The 27,749-nt window shown below is 38.9% G+C and overlaps 1 protein-coding gene across 7 annotated transcripts in view; it reads right to left on the reverse strand.

Annotated features, from left to right (window-relative positions):
- LOC147915802 (uncharacterized) overlaps positions 1 to 27,749 on the reverse strand; it is a 298,801-nt gene that overhangs the window by 168,562 nt on the left and 102,490 nt on the right. For 5 of the 7 annotated variants that reach the window (XR_015553791.1, XR_015553790.1, XR_015553789.1 and 2 more), the window contains exon 2: positions 7,911 to 8,078. The exons of 1 other annotated variant lie outside the window; for it this stretch is intronic. Coding sequence is in view for 1 of the 6 variants with exons in the window: in XM_087437473.1 (XP_087293599.1) it covers positions 7,911 to 8,078 (168 nt within the window). In the remaining 5 variants the exon portion in view is untranslated. Of the gene's footprint in view, positions 1 to 1,209; positions 1,272 to 7,910; positions 8,079 to 27,749 lie in introns of those variants that run through there. One more of the 7 variants, XR_015553793.1, reaches the window with a different exon arrangement.

The raw sequence follows: 27,749 nt of genomic DNA on the forward strand, positions 1-27,749 counted from the left end.
AAGCCACAAGGTGGTAAGTGCCATGAGAAAAATAAAGCAGAAAGGAGACAGGGTGTGCCAGAGTGGGGGAAGTGTTGGAATATTCAATAGGTTGGTCAAAAAAACCTTATTGAGACAGTGACACTTGAGCAAAGGTCTTCAAGAAGTGAGGGGGAAAGCGATGAGGCTGTCCGGAGGAAGAGCAGAAGTAAATGCCCAGAGGCTGGAGCCGCTTGATCACCCAGGAAGTCAGTGTGTCTGGAGCAGACTCAACGAGGAGTAGACGAGTGAGGTGGAGGAGGTAAGAGTGGGGGACATCGTAAAGACAGGCTCTTACTCTGAGTAAAATAGGAATACAACAGGAGATTTTGAGCAGAGGAGTGACTCTTTTTTTTATTATTGTTTTTTATATGCATCATTCTAGCAGCTTTCTACTTTTTAAAAGGATCATTGTAGCTCGTTGAAAACATACCGTGGCAGGAGCGGCAAGAGTGGAAGCAGAGAAATTACTTGCAAAAATCCAGATGACAGGTAACTGGAGCTTGGGCAAAGGTAGAACAGTGGAGATGTGTTTGGATTCTGACATCATTTTGAATTTTCCGTATTCCAAAGTGAAGTGTAGACCACAAAGGCAGAATTTTAAGGAATTGATTAAAACCATTCTCCCAACCCCTACCCTTACCACATGCTGAATAAAAGAGAATCAAAAGGCAAATTTGGGAGGCGGAGTCAAGATGGCGGCGTAGGCAGACTCTGAACTCACCTCCTCCCATGGACACAGCCAATTTACAACTACTCGCGGAAAAATTACCCCTGAGACAGAACTGAAAACTGGATGAGAGGAACTCCTGCAACAACGGACAATCCTAACTGGGGTGGAAGAGGCAGAGACTCCCTTCCGGAGAGGAAAAACGCCGCCTTCACAAGCCGCCAGCGTTATGGCCGCCGGGAGCAGCTCACAGGTACGCAGCCTCCCTGGAGGCGCGGGGCCCTGAGCCGGGAAGCGCCCCCGCTGTGGGCATTTTGTGGACCCAGCACAATCGACACCAGTGGCATAATATCTGACCTTGCCTGCTACTAAAGCATTGGGGAGCACCCCCAGAAAACCCGGTTCACAAAGAAACTAAAACTGGCTCTTAAAGGGCCCGCGCACAAACTCACCCGTTCCAGAAAGCATCCTAAAATCACCAGAAAGAAAGGTGCACACTGCTTTGGTGACAAGAGACTCACCTAATAGGCCCTGAGTGCATCTCGGTGAGGGGTGAGACCTCTCCAGGGACTGGGACATTGGCGGCGGCCATTGTTGTGGCCTGGTGTGAGCGTGCTGACACAGACGCCATTGGAGTTTTCCCTGAGACCTGCTAGCCCAGGGACTGCTCCACCCGCTAGAGCACCGATTTAATCCAGCTCAGCCAAGGCAGGCAGCCCACCCTAGAGACTGGCCCCACCTAACAACAAGCCCTCAGGCAACGTGTGGGCCTGCATAGATTGGTGACTGGATTTTCTGCAGCCTGGCAACTGAGCTGACTTGAGCAGGGCAGGGTGTGCACAAGGAGCTGGTGGAGAGTGTGGGGTGGTGGCGGAGTGTGTGGGGCTCCCGCCGTGGAGAGACTGGGTCCCCTTGGGGAGGTCGGGGCGCTCACACGGGGCAGGACTGTGTTGACTGTGTGTGTGGACCTCTGGGCGGCAGGGCTTGTCAGCTGCAGAAGACTTGTGCTTCTCAAAGACCCACATAGGAGGTTTGCCCCACCTTCCAAAGCCTGAAACAATTGGGTGCTCCTGTGCCTGAGGCCAGCCCCACCCAGCTGCAATCCTCAGAGAGCTGACAAGAGACCTAATAGGCTAGAGGTTTACAGCAATTCTAAGGCCCTGAGCCTAACAACCTGCCACACTGGGGGCCTACTCACTTAAAAGAAATACTGCAACACAAATGTGGTATTAGAACTTACAGCCAACTGTGCTGGGGCTCCCCACACCTGATAAAGAGACTGAAGGGCCCACAACAACTACAAGCAGCTGAGCATTACAACAGCTGGCCAGGAGCATAACTCAGCCTCCCTGGGCGCCTATAGGGAGAGCTAACAGGCCACAATAGAAGGACACACGTAGCCCACATAGGGGCCACCCCTGGAACATTGAGAACTGAGGGAAGCACACTGGAAGCCTCCTAAGCCATCACTTACATAAGGTCACCTATCCAAGAGCAGGAGACGTAGCTGACCTACCTAATACGTAGACACAAGCACAGGGAAAGAGGCAAAATGAGGAGGCAAAAGAATACATTCCAAGTAAGGGAACAGGACAAAACCCCAGAAAAGGAACTAAGTGAAACAGAAATGAGCAACCTACCTGACAGAGAGTTCAAACTAAGAGTGTTAAGGATGCTCACTGATCTGGGGAGAAGAATAGATGAACTCAGTGAGAATGTCAACAAAGAAATGGAAGATATAAAAAAGAACCAATCAGAAATGAAGAATACAATACTGGTAATGAAAAACTCATTAGAGGGACTCAAAAGCAGAGTAGAGGATACAGAAGAACGGATCAGTGAGCTGGAAGAAAGACTAGAAGAAATTACCCAAGGTGAACAGGTAAAAGAGAAAAGAATTAAAAAGAGTGAGGACAGTCTAAGGGACCTCTGGGACAACATCAAGCACACTAACATCCGTGTTATAGGTGTCCCGGAAGGAGAAGAGCGAGACAAGGGGGCAGAGAATCTATTTCAAGAAATAATAGATGAAAACTTCCTTAACCTAAGGAAGGAAACAGACATCCAGGTACAGGAGGCACAGAGAGCCCCAAACAAGATAAACCCAAAGAGGCCCACACCAAGACACATCATAATCAAAATGTCCAGAATTAAAGATAAAGAGAGAATCCTAAAAGCCGCAAGAGAATGTCAAGTTACATACAAAGGAAACCCCATAAGGCTATCAGCTGACTTCTCAGCAGAAACCTTACAGGCTAGAAGAGAATGGCATGATATATTTAAAGTGCTAAAAGGAAAAAACTTACAGCCAAGAATACTCTACCCGGCAAGGTTATCGTTCAAAATGGAAGGAGAGATCAAAATTTTCCCAGATAAGCAAAAATTAAAGGAGTTTGTCACCAAGAAACCAGTGTTACAAGAAATGTTAAAGGGACTGATTTAAGGGGAAAAGAGAAGACCACAAATAGGAAAAATTATCTATTTCCACGATTAGAACGTAATGGATACAAATGCACAAAAAAGGTTAGATATGATATCAAAAACATAAAAGGAGGGAGGAGGGTAGTTAAAGAGTACAGCTTTCAGACAGAGGTCAAACTAAAGTGACCATCAATTCTGTATAGAAGAAGTAAGGAACAGAGAAGGACTACTTAAACACTGAGGAAAAAAATAAAAAAGTTAAAAAATGGCAGTAAGTACATACTTATCAATAGCTACTTTAAACGTCAATGGACTAAATGCCCCAATTAAAAGGCATAGGGTGGCTGACTGGATAAAAAAAGAAGACCCATATATATGCTGCATACAAGAGACACACTTCAGACCTAAAGACACTCACAAACTGAAAGTGAAGGGATGGAAAAAGATACTCCACGCAAATGGCAATGAAAAGAAAGCTGGGGTAGCAGTACTCATATCAGACAAAATAGACTTTAAAACAAAAACTGTAAAAAGAGACAAAGAAGGGCATTACATAATGATCAAGGGAACAATCTAACAAGAGGATATAACACTTGTAAATATCTACGCACCCAATGTAGGTGGACCTAAATATATAAAGCAATTATTAACAGACATAAAAACAGAAATAGACAGTAACACGATAATAGTAGGGGACTTTAACACTCCACTTACACCAACAGATAGATCATCCAAACAGAAGATCAATAAGGAAACATTGGCCTTAAACGACACCTTAGAACAGATGGACCTAGTAGATATATACAGAGCATTCCATCCAAAAACCGAAGAATACACGTTCTTTTCAAATGCACATGGAACATTCTCCAAGATTGATCACATATTAGGCCACAAAACAAGTCTCCATAAATTTAAGAAGATTGAAATAATACCAAGCATCTTTTCTGACCACAACGGTATGAAACTAGAAATCAACTATAGGAAGAAAATCAGAAAAGCCACAAATACATGGAGATTAAACAAAATGCTACTGAACAACGACTGGGTTAACGAAGAAATCAAAGAAGAAATCAAAAAATACCTGGAGACAAATGAAAATGAAAATACGACATGCCAGAATTTATGGGATACAGCAAAAGCGGTTCTAAGAGGGAAGTTTATAGCGATACAGGCCTATCTCAACAAATAAGAAAAATCTCAAATAAACAATCTAAAAATGCACCTAAAGGAACTGGAAAAAGAAGAACAAACAAAGCCCAAAATCAGTAGAAGAAGGGAAATAATAAAAATCAGAGCAGAAATAAATGAAATAGAGACCAAAAAACAATAGAAAAAATTAATAAAACCAAGAGCTGGTTCTTTGAAAAGATCAACAAAATTGACAAACCTTTAGCTAGACTCACCAAGAAAAAAAGAGAGAAGGCACAAATAAGTAAAATCAGAAATGAAAGAGGAGAGGTTACAACAGACACCTCAGAAATACAAAAGATTATAAGAGAATACTATGAAAAGCTATATGCCAACCAATTCGACAATCTGGAAGAAATGGATAAATTCTTAGAATCATACAACCTTCCAAAACTGGATCAAGAAGAAGTGGAGAATTTGAATAGACCAATCACCAGTAAGGAGATCGAAACAGTAATCAAAAACCTCCCCAAAAATAAAAGTCCAGGACCAGATGGCTTCCCTGGTGAATTCTACCAAACATTCCAAGAAGACTTAATACCTATCCTTCTCAAACTCTTCCAAAAAATTGAGGAGGGGGGGAAGCTCCCTAACTCATTCTACGAAGCTGACATTACCCTGATACCAAAACCAGACAAGGACAACACAAAAAAAGAAAATTACAGGCCAATATCACTGATGAACATCGATGCGAAAATCCTCAACAAAATACTAGCAAATCGCATACAACAATACGTTAAAAAGATTATGCACCATGATGAAGTGGGATTTATTCCAGGGATGCAGGGATGGTTTAACATTCGCAAATCAATCAATGTAATACACCACATTAATAAAATGAAGAACAAAAATCACATGATCATCTCAATAGATGCAGAGAAAGCATTTGACAAGATACAGCATCCATTTATGATAAAAACTCTGAATAAAATGGGTATAGAAGGAAAGTACCTCAACATAATAAAGACCATATATGAGAAACCCACAGCTAATATCATCCTCAATGGTGAAAAACTGAAAGCTATCCCTCTAAGAACAGGAACCAGACAAGGATGCCCACTGTCACCACTCCTATTTAACATAGTATTGGAAGTCCTAGCCAGAGCAATCAGGCAAGAGAAAGAAATAAAAGGGATCCAAATTGGAAAGGAAGAAGTGAAACTGTCACTATTTGCAGATGACATGATTTTATATATAGAAAACCCTGAAGAATCCACCAGAAAACTTTTAGAAGTAATAAACGAATATGGTAAAGTTGCAGGATACAAAATCAACATACAAAAATCAGTTGCATTTCTGTACACTAACAACGAAGTAGCAGAAAGAGAAATTAAGAATACCATCCCATTTACAATTGCAACAAAAAGAATAAAATACCTAGGAATAAATTTAACCAAAGAGGTGAAAGATCTGTACACGAAAACTATAAAACATTTCTGAAAGAAATTGAAGAAGACACAAAGAAATGGAAAGATATTCCGTGCTCTTGGATTGGAAGAATTAACATAGTTAAGATGTCCATACTTCCTAAAGCCATCTATAGATTCAATGCAATCCCTATCAAAGTTCCAACAACATTTTTCACAGAAATAGAACAAAGAATCCTAAAATTCATATGGAACAACAAAAGACCCCGAATAGCTAAAGGAATCCTGAGAAAAAGAACAAAGCTGGAGGTATCACACTCCTGATATCAAAATATACTACAAAGCTATAGTAACCAAAACAGCATGGTACTGGCACAAAAACAGACACACAGATCAATGGAATAGAATCGAAAGCCCAGAAATAAACCCACACATCTATGGACAGCTAATCTTTGACAAAGGAGCCAAGAACATACAATGGGGAAAAGAAAGTCTCTTCAACAAATGGTGTTGGGAAAACTGGATAGCCATATGCAAAAAAATGAAAGTAGATCCTTACCTTACACCATACACAAAAATTAACTCCAAATGGATTAAAGACTTGAATGTAAGACCTGAAACTGTGAAAGTTCTAGAAGAAAACATAGGCAGTACGCTCTTCGACATCGGTCTTAGCAACATCTTTTCAAACACCACATCTGACCGGGCAAGAGAAACAATAGAAAAAATAAACAAATGGGACTACATCAAACTAAAAGCTTCTGCACAGCAAAGGAAACCATCAACAAAACGAAAAGACAACCTAACAATTGGGAGAAGATATTTGCAAACCATACATCTGATAAGGGCTTAATCTCCAAAATATATAAAGAACTCATGCATCTCAACAACAAAAAAACTACCAACCCAATTAAAAATGGGCAAAAGACCTGAACAGACATTTCTCCAAAGAAGATATACAGATGGCCAACAGACACATGAAAAGATGTTCAAAATCACTAACTATCAGGGAAATGCAAATCAAAACTACAATGAGATATCACCTCACGCCTGTCAGAATGGCTATAATTAACAAGACAGGAAACAACATGTGTTGGAGAGGATGTGGAGAGAAGGGAACTCTCATACACTGCTGGTGGGAGTGCAAACTGGTGCAGCCACTATGGAAAACAGTATGGAGATTCCTCAAAAATCAACGATAGAACTACCATATGATCCAGCTATTCCACTGTTGGGTATTTATCCAAAGAACTTGAAAACACCAATTTGCAAAGGTACATGCACCCCTGTGTTCATTGCAGCCTTATTCACAATAGCCAAGACTTGGAAGCAACCTAAGTGCCCATCAAGGGACGAATGGATAAAGAAGCTGTGGTATATATACACAATGGAATACTACTCAGCCATAAGAAACGACGAAATCCAGCCATTTGTGACAACATGGATGGACATTGAGGGTATAATGCAAAGCGAAATAAGTCAGAGGGAGAAGGCCAAATACCGTATGATTTCCTTCATTAAGTAGTAGATAATAACAACAATAAACAAACACATAGGGACAGAGATTGGATTGGTGGTTACCAGAGGGGAAGGGGGGAGGGTGGAGGGTGAAAGGGATAATTCGGTACATGTGTGGTGATGGGTTGTAATTAGTATTTTGGTGGTGAACATGATGTAGTCCATGCAGAAATAGAAGTACAATGATGTACACCTGAAATTTTTGCAATGTTATAAACCAATGTTACTGCAATGAAAAAAAAGAAAAAAAAAAAAAGGCAAATTTGACCTGTGTCCCCTGGAGTCAGTGGAGTACACACACTAGTGCTAGACCTGGACCCACATCTGGAAATTTTAAAGGCAAGTGATTGTGGCTGGTTAGTTGGCCCCTGAATGACAGACTGGTCAGGGCGTCATTGGAAAGTAGCTGCCCATCCAATGGTAAGTCAAGGGGGCATGTTTATCCAAGGCCAAATTGTGGAATCCATGGAAGGAACCAGTCTGGGGCAATGAGATCTCCACGCAAGTGGTGGACAGCCCGATGCCCAGGGTCTGAGGGAGGATCTATAAGCAATCAGACCAGAAGACCCGATGTTCACATCACAGACAGTACAGTAAGAAAAGTCTCTAAGAAACCTATAAAACCACCACAAGAGAGAAAGGAACAGCTTTGAACATCCACCAGCCCAGAGAGCATAAAGGCCAAAACATGACAGTAGCAGTTAAGTAAGATCTTTCCTGCTTTTTACCTCTCTTTCTTCATCCAGCTCCACACTCCCTTCTCCCACCCAATCTTGAAATACAGAGGAACTTCGCTGGGGTTGGGGGAGGATTGGTTTTTGAGAGAGGCATGATGAGGCACTGTAAAGGGGCCATCACAGGACTGCCTCCTCCTCAGGCTTCCAGCTGAAGGCCACCTAAAATGGGGACAGGGAGAATTTAAGCTCAAAAGAAGTTGAAAGAGTGTTGATGATTGACATTGGACTGGGCATTTTAATTACTGAAATTAGTATCTGTTGAGATTAGAGCTGATCAGAGGACTTTTTATTATATAAAGAGCTAACAGAAAACTACAGAGTCTGCTTGAAATTCCATCCAGGGTAGAGAAAGAAGTTGCCCACTGAGCAGATTTAAAGAGAGAGTGGGAAGGAATGTAACTCTTATGCACATTTACTAGTGTTTTAATATGTGATATATATTTTGAAATATATACACACAAGAAAAAGAATATAAAGGAATAAGAATGAATATAAAAAAATGTTTTAAAATAATTATTTTATTTAACAGTATAAATTAATAACAGTTTTTAGTGACAGAAATATGATTGAAAATGTTTCATTCTTTTTGAAACTTTGGCTTAGCCCTTTACGATTCAGCAATCCTGGTTGAAAGTTCAGTTTATTTCCATTCTAGGTGTGTTAGCAAGCATAGCTGAAAAAGATAATTCAAAATCTACAGGTAGAAGAAATACATTATGATAGTAAATCATGATATTTTTCCATCTAACCTATCTTTCAAAAGGTTTTGCTGAAATTCAGCTAATAGATCTCTATTTTTATGTTCTTCAGTGGTCTGGCAAACTAATCATAAATTTCACTATTTCATTAAATAGCCATTGAGCATCCACTATACCCAGACACTGTCTAGGTGCAGAGGATACAATTCTGATCAAAAAAAGACGTGGTCCCTGCCATCACGGAGTTCATGGTGTAGCGAAAGAGACGAATGTAATGAAAATCATCTAAAAATTGTCAAATTACGCCTATGAAGAAACCATGGAGGGAAGATTCGCACTTCTGTGAGATTTGTCCTAATTGAACATGTCGAGGAAGGCTTCTCTGAGGATACTTGAGCTAAGATTGGAAGAAAGATCTCAAAGAAAGAATGAACTAAACAAATACTGTTAACAGAAGCAAAAGGAACACAATGGTCCTGTATCAAGAGGAAGGTGTTACATTTTTATATTTTTTCAAAAAATGTTTTAAAATACATTAAAACTTTTTTTGCAAGTTTTAAACAGTCAAGAAAAATCATTTTCATGTTTTTTAGGGAATAAAGATATGAGAAATTTTATAAGCAATGCCATCATTTTCAGACAAAAAAAAATCACATAATAATAGAAACTTTTAAGTCGAGGAACAATAGTTATGATTGACCCATTAATTGATATTCTCTTCTCTTTCTCATCCACTCTTCCTTTCTCTGTCGTTCTTCCTATATTATTTGCTTCTCTTCCCCCTCAATGTTTCTTTCATGCTTAGACCATAGACTGTCTAAAATACTGAGCCGTTCCTACAATCAGTGTTGGCATAGCCACTGCCACCCAGGCCTGGAGAGGAGAATGATAACACTCCCCTCCAGGATCTCGCAGTTTGTCCAGGGACCATCCCAATAATCAAGGCATAAAGATAACCTGAAGCTAAGTGCAGATTTTTTTTTTACTCAGCAAATTTTTTTCCGATTTTATTGAGAAATAATTGACATACATCACTGTATAAGTTTAAGGTGCACAGCATGATTTACATATATTGTGAAATGATTACCACAATAGGTTTAGTTTACATCCATCATCGCATATAGATACAATAAAAAGAAAAGAAAAAAAAATTATCCTTGTGTTGAGAACTCTTAGGATCTACTCTCTCGTAACAACTTTCCTATATATCATACAGCAATGTTAACTATAGATTTTTTTTTAAGTCTGAAAAGGAGTGAGGCCAAATTCAAGCCCCCAAAACAAGAAGCCAAACTCTGTGAATGAAAATTTGACCTTATACAGACTTTCACAGTGGTGTAAAAATTTGCAGACACTAATCCATCCTACACACAGCTGCCAAATTAATCTTCCTAAAGTACAACTTGGATATTATCACTCCAGACTCCCACCAAAAATGATGTGTTCTGTCCTGGGCATCACACATAAGAAGAATCTGATGAGTGGAGTAAAAACAAATGAGAGTGAATTATAGCAGGAGAACCTTGGAAGGAAAGCCTTATCATGCTAAGGACAAGGGACAAGTCTGTAACCCAGGAGATGCAAGGAGATACAGGTAATGAAAAACAAATTTTTTTATCAAAGAGTAGCATATTACTATTAAATCTGTATTTTATATAGAAACTTGTTCAGTAAAAATAGTAAACTATTTGGGTCAAAAATTGATTTTAATTTTATCGTTTAACATATGGCTTGGATTTAAATTTGTTTTTAGATGCTAAATTTGTTTTTAGCATGGTGTTTGTACATTTTCCCAAGTGGGATAAAATTTTAATGTGGCGGTGCTATCCTGAGAAAGCAACTTATCTGTTCCTTAATAGTTTGTCTTTGAAAATTCCAAACAAATACCAGCCATCTTTAATGAGTATTTTCCTTCCTAAAAGCCATCATTGTTCCACAGTGCTTTAATTTGGCCCCTACCACAATCTTTACTGTCTCCTTTTAGTTCTACTCTTTATACTTTTCCTTCTACTATGCTTATATTCACTGCTTCTGTTTTTTTGTTTTGTTTGGTTTGGTTTGGTTTGGTTTGGTTTGGTGAGGAAGATTGTCCCTGAGCCAACATCTATACCAATCTTCCTCTATTTTGTATGTGGGACGCTGTCCACAGCATGGCTTGATGAGCGATGTGTAGGTCTCCACCCAGGATCCAAACCTGAGAACCCCGAGGCCGCCGAGGTAGAGCACACAAACTTAACCACTACACCACCAGGCTGGCTCCACTGCTTCTGTTGTTTTTATTGGCTTGGTTTTTGGGGGCTTTTTTGTTTGTTTGTTTATTTATATATATATATATATATATATATTTTTTTTTTTTTTTTTTTTTTTTTGGTGAGGAAGATTTGCTCTGAGCTAACATCTCTGCCATTCTTCCTCTGTTTTGTATGTGGGTCACCACCACAGTGTGGCTGATGAATGGTATAGGTCTGTGCCGGGGATCTGAACCCGCCAACCCAGGCTGCCAAAGTGGAGCAGGCTGAACTCAACCACTATGCCATGGGGCCAGCCCCTTATTAGCTGTTTGGAGGTAAGTCAGAGGTGAACCAGTCTTACAATAATGACTTCATGAAGAGAACAGTTCATCAGTGGCTAAATCATAGGAAAACCACATTAATAATAAATAGAACCTAATTCAACGCATGCAAGCCAAGTTAGAAAAGGATTTATCTGTCATTTACCTGCTCCTCACCCTTTCCTTTAGCTTGTTTTTTAATTTTTTCTTTTTGTTAGGAAACTTGGCTTATATTTTCTTTTTCTTGCTTTCCTGCCTTCCTTTGACCATTTCTTCCTCCCTTCTACCAAGCTGTAATCTATTGCCTTCTTATGTTCAGTCATTCATTCACAGGCAGGCACTTCTTTTCTGCCTTCAAATGTGATCTTGCTAATGTTTTCTCCTTGGGTTCCATCCGTTATTATAATTATCACTCAATCTTCTTTCTGCCTTTGTTTCAGTGTCCTTTGAGTTTACTACTCATTTATTTTCTCTCAATTTTTCCTTATTCCCAGCTTTCACAAGAATAAGGGAAGGGGGGGTTTTATTGGGCTTTTTTTTTTAACAGAAAATCAGTTTTTGTGGAGGATTTGGAGTTCCCCGTTGATGTATAGCCAGATAGAGTGCCCTATTGAAACTGGGTATTTTTCTATCTCAAAGTACACACAAAGCTTCACTTTCTTATGAAGAGAATCAGAAACTACTAAATTGTAGAATTTTGAAAGCCAAAAGAGACCTGGAAGGCCATCTAGTCCAACTCTGTTATTCTATCGATGAGGGCAAACAAAAGCCAACAGTTACTGATCCTCTTCATGTGTCAAGCTTTGTATTTTGTGTTGCTGTTGTTATTGTTGTATACTTGTTAACTGATATATCCTCATAATCATCCCAAGAATTAAATATTCAATTTAATACCAGAAATATTTGCTAAACACCTCCTCAGTGCCCAGAACTAGGGAAGAAAATAAGGAACCACCATGCAAGGAGCACCTTATATTTTCCAAGCACTTTATACTCCATCTCATTTAATCATCGCCCTTTGACACAAACATTATCATCCCCATTTGCAGAAAACAAAACTGAGCCTCAAAGATGAGTGGTTACTTAGCAAGCATCACAAAGTTATGAAGAGCCAGCGTGAGAATCTAAAACCCGATCTGTCTCAATCCGAAGTCAGCTTTTGTTTGTTTGCTTATCCGCTTTTACCTTTCAGGGCTGTCTGTTCAGAATAGCACAACCATGTCAGTTTCTCAACCAGATGCGTGGTGGTCCCAGAGTTCCCAAACCAAATGACAATTTGCCCTTCTAAATTCCGACCTTCCCAAGCTTTGGCCCATGTTTACCCTACATATATGGGCCATTGCACCTGTACCGTGACAGCCTGGGCAGCCTTTTCGTGTGGGTGTGGTATGTTTAATAAACGCAATGGTGATGCTATCAGGGAGATAGAGCGGAAGAAAGAGGCAATTGATTTGGATAATTAATTTTAAGGATCTCCTTTTAAAACTAATAACCATCATTATTTTTAAAGATAAACTCTAATATTTATTCCACTAAACAAAAGGCTCTTCTGCTCTTTTGTAACTTTACTTGTAGTGATTTTAGTTACTTTTTTCATTTTTCCCATTCCCTTTCTCCACTCCCTCACTCAATAATGTGTGACTCGTCTTTCCGATCCAAGGATATCTGTTACTTTTCCTTTAATATAACAGCAGTTTGCATTAGTGTTAATGACACAAAGTCCAACTCCTTCATCAGATTCTTTTTTGGAGATAAAGAACAGCAAAACATTACTTCAAACTTGAGAAATCTCTTCTAATAGATAATAGTCCTTGCAAAACATGACCTATCAAAAACAAAATCCTGCACGCTTTATTTAGTTCTTTAATTTCTTGGTAGTTAAACACTATTGACTAAATTCTCTCATATCTATTGTGCCCTTAATATTAGACGAAGGAAATTGGGTTAAACGATTTTCTTCTATTTGTTCTCAATCTCAAGCTATTAAATTGCATTGGTATTAGTGCTTAATCCTGGATCCACATAAGGTAGGGTGTACATACATACTGATAAAAAAATTTTTAAAAAACACTTAGATAACACACTTGTTATCCATATAAGGACAGCACCTCTATTTTATCTCACCCCGGTCAAATGAGAATTACCTGAGGGAAAGGATTTTGTTTTGATCATTCATACCTGTTGTTGCCACTATATATTGTTTTTCACAACTTTCAGGAGCTAAAGAGGTTAAGGAATGAACAAAAGTAGAAGAGAACTAACTTCACTTATTTAACAATTATTTTTTAAGATCTACTATGTATCAGAAACTATGTTACGAATTTGACTTACATTATACTGTGTGTCTACACAGCAACTTTGAGTTAGGTTTATTATACCCATTTTAGAATAGGAAACTAAAATCTTGGAGTGGTTATACAACTATTTCCAGGCCATACATTTAGAAAATAATGGAACTAAAGTTTGGACCCAAATCTGCCTGTCTGAAAAGTCCATGCTCTTTCCACTTCACCAAGCTCCTTCATGCATATGAACAAAACCCATAAACATAAATTACTTACTCTATATTGATAAACAGTATAGATCCTCATACAAACCAATTATCTAAAAATGCATTACTGAACATTGTTGTATAAGTAGCAACTATAGTCAATAAAATGATAAATTTGTTAAAGACTTCTGTCCTGCTGAGTCTGTCTCTGTCACCTCATCAATAACACAGTCTGCAGTGAAATTTGTAACAGCTTGAAGGTAAAGAGTCTGCATTTACAGAAACCAGAATTGCTGCAGGAGCTAAATCCAGGCACATGTTTCCTCAAGGTAGACATGTCTCTACCTTCTGTCCTCTAAGATGGGAACCAGCTAAGCTCTTCACCCTGACTTATGTTTTGGAAGAATATCTGATAGCAGCAAACTTACTTAAATAACACACGTTTTCCCCAAAAGATAATACCCAATTGAAGAGGACGTATGTTGGCATTTTATAGGATCACGATTCCAGCTTAGTTGTTCTCAGGAGTGAATACAGATGCATCAATTTTACTTGTTGGTTTGTTTAGTAAGTAGGCCTTCCTATAAACATTGTGCTGGTGGTAAGACAGTCTTAAGTCTGTTCTAGTCATCCTTTGATGCAGCCTGTCAAAAACCCAGAGGAGATACAGGTTTCAGAGAAAAGCCTCTGTACAAGTATAGGATGTTAAATTTAAAAGAGGACATAAAGAACATCTTCTTCAATACTTTCCTATTTCGTATGTGGAAATTGAGCCTTGAAAATGTTAATTGACTTGCCCAAGATTGTTGACACTTATGTAGCAATTTAGTCCTAGGATTCCTTCTACTATGCCAAGTTGCCTGAGAGAGCTCAGGAGAAGATATAGCCCAAACCCCAGACAACTAAAAGGAGAAGTTGGCCAGAGCCAGTCTTAGTGAATATAGTTGATCTGATTGACATCTGATTCCACAGAAAGTCAAAAGGATCTCTGATAATACTCCAGAGGAGTTTAATAGTTCACATGAGACGTTTACTTTCGCCTATATATGGTTTACATTTTCTTCTTCACCCTCCAATTGTTTGCTTGTTTGTTTTTTAATAAACTTGATAGTTTTTCTGATCCAGGGTTTGCACACCCACATTTCTCAAGGATGTATAGTGCCTATATGGTTTTGCTTCTTTCAGAAGGGCTATAGAGAGAAAATCAATCTCCAAAGAACTAAAACTGCATCCCATACCCCAACAGAAATCCCAACTGCTGCTTTTAAAAACACGACATATTAATCCAATGTGAAGAATACAAGGTATGCTGAATCTATTCAAAATAAAAAATAAGAAAATGAAGAAAATTATATCAAATAACATATCTTATATTTTTCAAAAATGCCTGGGTGTTGAAATGGATTGAATCAACCACGTGTCTATTATCTATTCTCCAGCTTCATCTTCCGTTACTCTCAAATGACATTCTGAATAATTCTAAATTATATTCACCTTAAACGGATATACTCGTCTTTCTCAAAAACAGTTTAAAGGGCCTCACTTCCACAGATATATGCATCTTGCACGTCCGGTTCCAACTGTTTCATATTCTTTCAAAATCCATTTCATTTATCCCACGTCTACCTCCATATTTATGCTCATTCCCATGACCTGTCTGCCCTGAAAGACCAATCTTTTCAAATAGCCACATCCTATCCAAATGTTAGTGAGCATACGAAAGATTACTTCTTTTCTACAGCCTTTCCCAAACTCTCAAACCATAGACATCTTTCCCTCCTTTCAATGTCAGTAGCACTTATCATTTCTGTCACTTAATTGAGACTTAAGAAATTCTACCTGAATTCAATAGATACAAGGAACATAGCTCACATTTGACATCACTGAGAGCATCTTGGAGGGCATCATTAATATAGTTATTGCCTTTGCAGTGAACAGTGGTCTGAGACATCAACATAGTAAAATGGAGTCAGAGAAGAAAAAGATAGTAAATACCATTTGGTAAACAAGGAGCCTATTTGTTCGGAGGAGTAGAAGGTGTCCCCATGCCAGAAATCTGATTATCATCCTAGCTTCTCTGACATTGTCATCACTATCCAATTAATCAATCTTGCTTAATATTTCTCAAAACTAAATCCAGAACTCTTGCCACACAGGTAACTATGCTACTCATTTCATCATTCAAAAAATATTTATCGAGCATCTACTGTGTGCCAGGCACTATTCTAGGTGCTGGAGATACATGGTGAATAACAAAAAAAAAAAGAATCACTGTCATATTGGAACTTATATTCTAATGAAAGGAAATAGATAAAAAGTAATAATAATAGGAAATTATAAAATATATTAGAAGATAATAATTTCTAAGGAGAAAAGTAAATCAAAAGAGAATAGATAGTGCCTAAAGAGTTCGATTTTTAACTAGGATCATTGGGTAAGACCTCACTAAGGAAGTAATATTTCAGCAAATATGTGAGGAGAGTGCGGAGCAAGCCGAGTAGATGTCTGATAGAAAAGTATACTATTCCAGACAAAAGGAACAGAAAATACAAATGTCCGAATTGGGGACAAGTCTATCAGGTTTGAGAAACAGCAGGGAAACCAGTGTAGCTGAAGAGAAGTGATGAGAGTAGGAGGAGATGAGGTCAGAGAGGAAATGGGTGAGGGGAAGCATCCAACAGAATTTTTTGGCTTTTCCTCTGAATAAAATAAGGATCCATCAGATGATTTTGAGCTGAGGAAAGATGTGATCGGACTTGTATTATTCTCCAGGGAGAATAGACTGGGAAAAGGTTCTACATTCTATTATGATAGATTAGGTAATTCAGAACAATCCTCCTGCTGAGAACCAGAAAAGCAAGATTAAAAAAAATTAGGAACCACATTTCCCTTAGGGGCTTATGTCTATTTAGGAAGAGATTTCTGAGAGGCTGAGAAACTGAGCAAAGCTTTCAATAGACGCAAAGGGCTGGGGGGATAAAAACTAGAGTTCAGAGCCAGTGGTGAGATGCGAGCTGCTAAATGCCCAACATACAGGTCAAGAAGAGGAAAAAGTACTAATTTATATTAGACTTTCATATGTAAAATATTCATGTTTCAATCGATAGAATAGCCACGAAAAGAATAGTGAAAGGATGTAAGACTACCAAGCTGATTGAAGGAGAAAAATACAATAATAAAAAAATAGTTAATTCAAAAAATCAGTAAAGGAGAGAAAAAGACATGAAACAGGATGGATAAAAAGTAAATAGCAATATAGTAGTTCTAAACCCAAATGTGTTAGTAATTAATGCAATAATAATTATATGTACTATATGTTAAGTGTGAATTAAATTCTCTAAAAACAAAGGCTGTCAGGATCAATTTTTGAAAATGCAACTATATGATGCTTAAAAGAGATACTTTTAAAATATAAGAATATAGAGAGGTTTAAGTAAAGGAAGAAAAATATATGTCATATTTGCTGATTACTTATCTATCGTCACTCAGTTCTAAAAATTCCCTGTCTGTATTCTGCTCTCTGATCCCAGGGCTGGGATCCTGCAAACTACATTTCCTGACTGCCAGATGGATTTCTGTTAGTTTTTCCAATGAGGGTCACTAGAAAGAATTTGGAAGGCCAGAGGAAGGGAAAAGGGGTTTACTCCCCTTCTTCATATTTCTCTTAACAGTGGTCAGCGTTAGATGGCCCCAGATGTGGCATGCCAAAGCATCAGCCTCCATTGACTCTCCCAGAACCAGCCTCATAATGGGCTTCTCAGTGGTACAAGAAGGAGACGGTAGAGCTGGCTCCTCAGAGGTCTGAGCAACTGTTCCCCTAGGACACTCTTCCATACCTTGAGTAGCACTCTTTTTTTTTTTCATGAGGAAGATTAGCCCTGAGCTAACATCTGTTGCCAATCCTCCTCTTTTTGCTAAGGAAGATTGGCCCTGGGGTAACATCTCTGCCCATCTTCCTCTACTTTATATGTGGGATGCCAGCCACAGCATGGCTTGATAAGCAGTGTGTACGTCTGCGCCTGGGATCCGAACCTACGAACCCTGGGCCACCAAAGCAGAGCATGCGAACTCAACCACTATGCCACCAGGCCAGCCCCAAGTGGCACCTTTTTTTTTCCCCAAGATCTTAGCAGTAACTCTATAGGGCTCTTCCTTTCACCTTAACTTTTTTCTTTTGTTTCCCCGGGTTAAGAATAGTAGCTGCTTCCTACCGTTATTATCTCTGAGTTACCTCAGTATTCCTTTTTTGCTCATCAACTCTTCAAACCTGTGTAACCAATTTCCTTTATTAAATCCCTTGCTTGAGCTATCTAATGTGGCTTTTGTCTTCCTGACTGGAAAACTGGTACACCATGAAAACACTAACAGAAGGAAAGCTGGTATAGCCATATTAATAACAGATGAGGCACACTTAAATGAAAAAGCCATACTAGAAATACAGAGATATTTCATAATGGTAATACGCTAGTAAAATATTACAATTCTAAATACATATATGTACCTAATAACATGTCCGCAAAACTTATGAAGCAAAAATGGACTAAGGAAAGAGCTAGGCAAATCCATAATTATAGTGATAGTTTTTAACGAAACTTTTTCAGGAACTGATAGAATAGTCAGACAAAAAATAATTAAAGATTGAGATGAGTTGGGCAATGCAAGATAAAAGTAGTGGTGGGAGGGGCAAAGGGGAGGCACTGATGGAAGAACGAAGTTGGAATCCTTTACAATATCTAGGCAAGAGACGGTAGAGTGAAGGATTAGAGTTGTAGCTAATGGAGGTTCAGAGAAGTGGTTGGATTCTTGACATGTTTTGAAGGTCGAGGCAGCAAGATTTCCTGACATTGGGTGTAGGCTGTGAGAGAAAGACAGGGTCAAAGATGACACTTAGAGGATGGAATTGCCATTAACTGAGATGTAGAAGACTTAGTAAGTTTGAGAGAGAGGATGGGGAGTTCAGTTTGGACATTTGAGTTTGAAATATCTTTGATTTCTATAGCTACAACCTTTCCATTTCAAGTCATTTACTCGCTTCACTGAAAAGTGGAGCCCCACTTCTCTCAGGAGAGCCTTACAAAAAGTCTTTAGGGTTTTTCTGAGTTTGGCCCCTGCTTACCTCTTCAGTCTCATCTCTCATCTCTCTTCCCTTGCTCCTTATGTTTCTGCCATCCTGAACTAATTGCAGCCCCTCAGAGTCTTTCTTACTTCTAAGCCTTTTACACATTATTCTTTATACTTGGAATATCTTCCCTCTCTTTGTCTGAATATGTGGATTCATCTTTCAGCCAAATAACCATTTGCTGAAGACCAAATCTGGCTTGCACACTGCCTTTTATACACTACCACCATCCCTGTGTTGCCACTGCAGTACCACTTATCATACTACGTTGTAATTGCTTATTTATTTCTATGTTTCTCCCACTAGACCAAAAGCCCCTTTAGGGCAAGTAGCAAAACCTGTATGCACATCTGATACTAAGGTATCTGATACATTCTCTAGTGCTAATAAAAATCTGTTAAATAAATAAATCCTTGACTTAAGGATTTTTTATATTGAATAAATTTAACTATTAAGGATATTTAACTGTGAGGAGGTATGGCTCCCCAAAGATTGGAAAACATGGCTTTAAAAATCTTTTTGTGTGAATCCTGGAAATTTAACTTTTAAGTTATAAATCTATCACATAATTCAAAAAAATAGTGAAGAAGAAAACAATCCTCAAAGTTTTTCAATATGATCTTACTGAAAGCCTAGTATACACATTAGCTTTTGAAATGAATACACCCTGGGGCCGGCCCTGTGGCTTGGTGGTTAAGTGCGCGCGCTGCAATGCTGGTGGCCCGGGTTCGGATCCCGGGTGCGCATCGAGGCACCACTTCTCCGTCCATCCTGAGGCCGAGTCCCACATACAGCAACTAGAAGGATGTGCAGCTGTGACATGCAACTATCTACTGGAGCTTTGGAGGGAAAAAATAAAATAAATAAATAAAATCTTGAAATGAATACACCTTGTACCAACACTGTCACTCCACATTGGATTCCTAGTGACTCCAATTAAAAACGTGCAACAAAATAGGCTTGATTTCCTTTGGTTTTAGAGATGGGTAATGATTTATTCTCAAGCATATGAAAATTAGTAAGCTAATTATGAATAACATTGTCAGAAACTTTTCTCCTGCAGAGAAATAAAAAATCTCGTTGTCATTGGAGTTTGAAAAATACAGTTTATTTCCTGACACTTGGTTTTCAATGTTCCTTTATTAGAGCACTTCAATTGACATTTTAAGTCACAGTGATCTCATCTTTCTGGCCACTGCTTCAAATCTTGCCATCTGACCATAAACCTGTTTCATCTTTCCTAGGGTAGATGTCAGCTAGATTCCATCTAGCCAGTCAGTTTTTCTCAGACTAGGAAAGACTATAGCTACCTATTTCTTTAGATGTGAAAAAAGATAAATTTAACAACAAACAAGGAAATTTGAATAGACACTGAAGTCAGGGGCCTCCATATCGAAGAGTCCTAGATTTAGAAGAAATTTTTTTTTTAATTTTGACAAATACCCGTACATTTCCTGCACTATATTCAGTTCATATCTTTGGGTTTTTTTTTTTTAAGTTTTTGTTGCTGCATTGTTTTTTGGGTTTTTTGTTGTTGTTGTTGTTTTGAGGAAGATTGGCCCTGAGCTAATATCTGTTCGCTCTTTTTCTTTTTTCTCCCCAAAGCCCCAGTACGTAGTTATGTATCAGAGTTGTAGAGTTGTAGCTCTTCTATGTGGGCACCGCCTCAGCATGGCCTGATGTGCGGTGAGTAGCTCCACACCCAGGATCCGAATTGGCGAACCCCAGGCCAACGAAGCAGAACACGCGAAATTTACTGCTAAGCCACCAGGCCGGGCCTCTAGAAGAAACTTTGAAATTATACTTTTTTTTCCCCAAAGCTGGTATATTAATTTTTTATGAATTCATAACTCTAATGATTCATGTGGAGGGAGAAAAGCAATATGTTTTATCTGGAAATTAGACATAAACCTCCTGTTCTTGAAAGCATATGTAGCTATGCTTCACAACTATTTTGTATTTTTTAATGTATGTAATTTTATAAACAAGTAAATGGCCTGTATCAGTCTGGTCACTGCACTTTTTGTTGCACTGACTACTTCAGGTAAGAATTACACATCTAGCAGAGGTGCTCTCTTTGCTTGCTTTATACCAGACATGTCCAAAATCCAACATTCCTTTGATGTTGGTGTTTAGCTTTGTGTTAGAAAGCTCAATGGGAGGGAGAGAAAGAGGCAAGAGGAGTTCTAATTGAACAAATCCATCTCGCAAGAATCTATAACAAGAAGAAAAACAGGTGTGTTGCTAAGCAAAGTACTTTTTCTACTACCCTATTCATGCCCTTTTCAAACATCTCATTTATGAGTCCAAAGCAGCTGTCACTGCACTATTTCGTAAGCCAGAGCTCATCTATTTACTCTCTCTCAGCTCCTTAGAAATCTATATGTTGTTGATTTTTTTTTCTCCTTAACATACTAGAAGCATAATACCGATGTGTAACACTTGTTAATTGGAACATAAAAACCTTTAATTTTATGTATGGATTATTTCAGCAAAATACACTTATCCAAGGAATAGACATTTAGTAAAAGATATAAAGTCACTGAAAGAGAAGGACGATATAAGCTGTAACCAAAAAAAATTGTACAAAGGCAAGAAGGATGGGACTAGGAATTTATTAATATTTGCCCTAATGAACCTTTAGAGGAAAGTGGAGGAGGAAATCTGGGGAAGTAATGATCAAGAAATAGAGGGATGCTGGCAATAAGCATCCCCCTATGTGGACCAAGAATTCTCTGTGCTCACATAAGCATAGATGAGATTTCCCCTAAATGTGTTTTCTAATTTTATCCTTCAAGATATTTTTAACAGATTTCCTACAATAAATTGCTTGGCCACTATCAATTTTCTGCATCAAGGTGATTACACATATTATAAAATAAGTGATAGAATACAATTTTAAATTACATCTATATGTTTTTGGATATGCTGTTTTTATCCACATACATATTCCATTAGGAAAAGTTATAGAAGCATATTAAAAGAATTCTAAACCCCAGAATTCTTGTCAATGCTATTCTTTCAGTCAAAGGCAATACTTACTATAATTACCAAATAATTTTATGCAAAAATAATTTTAAATCCATCAAAAATAAAGATCTCAGTTACTGAACCCAAAATTTTCTGTGTTCTGAATTAAACATTCCAGTTAAATTGTACATGTCTGTTAAAGCTGTACAAGATCAGATCTGTCTTTTTATTATGCCAAATACTATAGGTCAGTCATGGGACTGTTTGCCTTATATTTTCTGTAGAGGTGAAACCTCTTAACTGAATCCTACATTTAATCATTCCGAAATCTCAAGCTATATCTCCTGTTCCCTATTTCGATTTAAAATAAAATTCATTTTCTGGTGTTCTTTGTGAGTTGGCTTCAGGCTTGACTTCAAGATTTATGAATAACATTTACCGTTTACTTGCTGACCACTTCAGTGCCTCTGATCCCTGTAGCTGATTTCCACAAGGCTGCAGGTGTGTTGGGAGGTGGGGAGAGGGGGGTAGATTGGAGAATGATTTCATGCAGCAAAACACAGCATCCTCACACTGGAAACCAAAACAAATATTTTGAGGATGAAGTAACCTCCAGGATTCAAGTAGCACATTTGATATGAGAATACAAGGATGTCTGAAACATATGCCGTTCCCAATGTTCCTGCTCATTCTACTTCTGGAGAAAGTGCCCCTATATTGCAGAGATGAAACTTGATGGTGATGATTTCAATGGTGAGTCCTCTTTTATTTATTTACTTATTTAGGATAACATTCCATCTGACTTCTGCTCAAAGTGAGTTGTTTTCTTAGTAGGAAGTCAGTGTCCAGAAATGGAGAATGATGGCGGCATTCCCCAAAGTCCTTGAGTATTTGTTGGATTAAAAGGGTGAGGGGAAGCAGGTAGCACTGGAAGGAAGTAGGCTGTGCCTCAGTGTAGGAAGCTGACCGACAGCCAGCAACACACAGTGGGAATAAGTTACCCCTCAGTCCCTGAACGTTAATGCTTTCTGAAACTTTCAACGCTGATGATAATGCCTTACTTCTCTAATGCCTCTCCTCCACTGGCTTCTGGGACTGACAATTCCCTGTTGCTTTCCTACCATTTTAGTCACCCATCTCTCACAGACTCCAACTGTTCATGGCCTAAATGAATGTTTCCCAAAGTATTGTTCACCTGTATGGGAATCTGCTGGGTGCTAATCTGAATCCCCAGGGATAAGAGTATGGAAAGCTGTATTTTCCCATGCTACCTAAATAGGATTTTTATACACAGGAAAGAATCTCTGCCTTAAGAGTCCTTGTCCCCCACTTTTCATCTCTCTCCACCCACTTCTTGGACAATTGCATGCACGATGTTTTCTTCCAGCTACCACTGACATATTTATGAATCACAAATCTCTCTCTCCAGCCCAAAATATTCTCCTGATCTCCAAACCCACTTTATCAACATTCTACTTTATATCTCCACTTACATATCCCATAGGAATCATAATCCCCCAACACACACACACTAAAACTTTTATTCACAATTCACAATTCTTATCTCGGAGGCTAGCAATGATATCTACCCATTTCCGGCATTCACAGTGATTGAATGTAATTCTAGACGCTTCTTCATTATACTCAATTATATATGAAGTTCAGTTCATTCTACCTTTTAACAATATATTCTTAGTTCTATATCTTAGTTCAGGACATCATGGATTCTCATTTGGATCCTTCTAATTGGTCCTCCAGCCTTCAGCAAGAGACATCATAATACAGTAGAAAAAACAGGTGTCACTTTCTCTTTGTATGACCTTGGGCAAATGATTTAATTTTCCCTCTCCTAGGGTAAGAAGCAAGTAAAGCACCTAGCACAAGACCTAGAAAAAATAAACATGAAATACTTGCTACTTTGCCTTCTTTAGAGTAGGGAAGCCTTCATACTGTTCAAATGATTCTTCCAAAATGCAAATCTTACTGTATGTACACAATTCATAGAGAGTCACGCCATTCACCTGCTGATAAACTTCCAGTGACTGCTCAGATAAAGCTAAAAATTGTCAGCGTGGCATTCAAGGCCCTTCACGTTCTACTCCTCTGGCCATTTTTTCCTTAGGCATCCATGACCCATCTTCGCACCAATTATTTCTCGAATGCCATCACTAATTTAAGAATTACTTCGTTCCAGCAAAGTAAATTTACTTGTGCATAGTAAAGGTTATCTGTTTTCTGCTGCCCCCTGCCAGCCACTAAAGAGAAGAGCCAGTGCTGGCTCATAACTGAATGGAAACATCTTTCTAATTAATCCCAAGTAATGATCTGCCTTGTGTAAAAATGTATTTGAACATCCAGGGCTGGTTTTACACATAATTTTCAGATTCTTTCAAAGTGACATGAGTTGAATAGCAGTATGAATTTACAGCCAAGCTTTCTAAGCCATTTAGCCCACTTCTAAGGACAAAATACTGTCACCAGTGCCTCAACCTTCAACAGAGTTCCATCTATTCATTTCACTCTGATCCAAACTTAGAAATACAACCCTACTTTTCTTTAAAATGCACCCCCAGTGCCTATTCACTTAAACGCTATAGGATAGATGAGAACGTTCATTTTGAAAGGTTCTGTCTTTGGGGTTTGTTTCCAAAGAAGCTTCCGAAAGACTTTTTTGGCTAAAGAGACTGCTGTCCAGGGAGGAGCAACAAAAGCCCAGTGAGACTGGAGACCTTTCATTCACGAGGCTATCAGGGTGTTATATCCTACAGGGCAAGTCTGGCGATCCTTGTACAATGTGTTACATGTAACCTTCATTGTCATACTAAGGTAGAAAAAGATAGGCTAATATAAAAATTAAGCAGAATCATTTTTTTTCCTATAACATTTTTTGGTCTTATTTTTTTTTTTTTTTTTTTTTTTTTTTAGTGAGGAAGATCAGCCCTGAGCTAACATCTGTGCCCATCTTCCTCCACTTTTTGTATGGGATGCCGCCACAGCTTGTCTTGATGAGCAGTGCGTAGGTCCGTGCCCGGGATCCGAAACTGCAAACTCCGGGCCGCTGAAGTGGAGCGTGCAAACTTAACCACTATGCCACTGGACTGGCCCGTTGTTTGCCTTTTTAAAATACTTCTGCTTATTCACTTGAATTTATGAAGGAACCAGATGAGACAAAATATATACTTCCCACGGGGGCAGGATGTAATTTATTGTATTAAAAAGAATTCTAGATTTGCCTTGGAAGAGATTCTGGTCACTTAAAAGTATGTTTTTTATCTGGTGTTGTGATCATAAATGCACATGATCCATAAGGTCTATTGATAATAAATGTATTCAATAATCCATCTTTCACAGTCAAATAGAAGTTTAGAGGTTTTCTTCCTAGGACATGAGGCTACCAAAATGCTTAGTTTCACTACTCATGCAGCAATATATTTCTAAATATAAATCTGTGAATTTACATTTACCATCCTCCCAAATTCACCTCCACTCCTCCATTAAAGCTGCCAGGCTATTTTCTGCTTATTTCCTCAAATGAAGGATGTGGGAGCAGAAGTCAGAGAAAGGAGGAGTATTCATATTTTTCTGAGTTTTGTGTTTGAAATAACAAATCCCTTAGAGGAATAAGAAAGCAAAGACAAAATATTTGGCAGAGCATATATTTTTTAGAAGATTTGATGGGTGAGCAGGGGCGTGGGACAGGGAGGGAAAAAATACTGAGGAGGGATTAATAACAATATGGGTGAATATGGGTCCCAGATAAAGATATTCTGATATCTGCCTCCCCAGGAAGACAGCATCACTGGAGATTAGTGTGTGAGACCCAAGAGCAAAGAAGCTCGGTGTATGTCCCTTGGGAAGAGCCCTCACAAGGGGCCATGGTTAGATAATGTATCTAGCTAGACTGGGCCTATGTCACTAACAAGGAATGAAAATAGTCGAATGATTCTTATATCTCCAAGTAAGGCCTAGAAGAAGCAAAGGTGCCGCCAAGACTTAAAGGGACCAGGCAGACAGGCCCAAGGGACAACTCAGCATGATCTTCAGTAATCAAAGATTAAGGTTCAAATGGGACAACTGACATCTCACTAGATCTTTGCATGGGCAGGCAATGTCTTCTTTTCACTCTCCCAATCTCACAGAATTTTGTTAAAACACTATCATTTTATTTCCAGAATTTAGATATCCATCTTGGATAGAAGACTCTAGAATTGGCCAAGATTAAGTGAAGTGGATGTTTGAAATAAAAACTAAGATAAATTAGAAAAAAAGGGACCAGCCCTGGTGGCCTACTGGTTAAGTTCAGCATGCTTTGCTTCAACGGCCGGGGTTCGGTTCCCAGACACGGACCTACACCACTCGTCTGTCAGCGGCCATGCTGTGGTGGTTGCTCACATACAAAAAGAGGAAGATTGGCAGTGGTTGTTAGCTCAGGGTGAATCTTTCTTGGCAAAAAAAAAAAAAAAGAAAAAATATGTGGAGCTGTTTTTTTATAAATGTGAGTTTGCAACCCTTACAGTTCATTATAAATTACTCATTCATTTGAATCTGTTTACCATTCTCATTCTTTGTTAGAACTCATCACCATTAGTGTTCCCATGTACATTATTTGTCATCATAACCCAAATATTTATTGATCGTGTACTTTGTGTAAGACATTGAAATTGTGTTGAATTAGATTACATGAGTGGTAAATTTTTATGCAATGAAATGTGTTTCTAATTTTTTAGGTGATTTAGGCAGAGAGTGAGATAGCTAACAATGATCTTGAAGAAGTCTACAAGTCTATGACAATACATTTCTTACTGAGTATCAGAAAAGAGAATATATGGCCAGCTTGAATTGCTTCATATGACTGAAATGATGAATATTTGAAACAAATATATAATCAGCATTGCCACAGCTCATAAACCTATAAGACAGGACTCATGGAGTACAAATAATTGATCCAATTTTCACATGCATCTATACTTTGAGTTTTCAAACTGCTGGAAGGGAGTGGCGTCAGCATCATGGTGGAGTGAGCTTTCCCGTGAACTCTTCCCCCGATAAGATATAACAAAAGGAACAGTCACAGAAGAACAATGGAATCCCAGACAGTGAAAAGCAAGATCAGAAAAATCCACACTGCCGCATATCTGAGAGTGGAACGTGCTGGGCCCCTGAGGAAGTGGGGAGAGGTAAGGAGGACTCCTCTCCCTCCCCATCAGATCAGCAATCCCGGTCTGCGTGGCTGCCAGAGAGGGGGGAGGGGCGGCCCTCTGGGGGGAAACCGTAGCTCTTCGGGCTCTCTCAGCCAGTGGGAAACACCCACACAGAGGACTCAGAAGACACACAGGGCTACCATCAACATCTGAGCACCCCAGAGAGTGGATAATGAGGAGCGAACAAGAAGCCCACCACACCAGGGACCCAGAGGGCAAAAGAGAGAGCCCCCCCCTCACTGCAAACAAGACCCTGCAGCTCAGCTGACCAGACCAGACCAAGCAATCCGCGGCAGACCACACCAAGCGATCCAACCCACAGATCGCAGTGGAAAAACCGCGCAGAGCACAGGGAGCTTAGATTACACAGCGCTTTACCACCACACAGTGGTGGTGGGTGGAAATTGCAACCAGAGATTTCCAGGATGAGGAAAAACAAAGCCAACACAGGAACCACAATGCAAAGATACCTAAAATCACCAGACCAGAAGGAAAATGACAAGCACCCAGAAAGCAACCCTGAAGAGACAGAGATGCATAACCTAAATGACAGAGATTTCAAAATAGCTATCATAAAAACGCTCAACGAAATACGAGACAACACAGACAAACAAATCAATGAGATTAGGAATTTCTTCACAAAAGAGATTGAAATCATAAAGAAAAACCAATCAGTGCTGATGGAGATGAAGAACACAGTGGAGGAGATAAAGGAGAATCTGGAATCTTTAAAGAACAGAGCTGACAATATGGAGGAAAGAATTAGCATTTTAGAGGATACGATTACAGATATGCTCCAG

The sequence above is a fragment of the Ceratotherium simum genome, chromosome 12 (genome assembly GCF_057802395.1).
Source record: "Ceratotherium simum simum isolate JZ-2026a chromosome 12, ASM5780239v1, whole genome shotgun sequence".
Classification (NCBI taxonomy): Eukaryota; Metazoa; Chordata; class Mammalia; order Perissodactyla; family Rhinocerotidae; genus Ceratotherium; species Ceratotherium simum.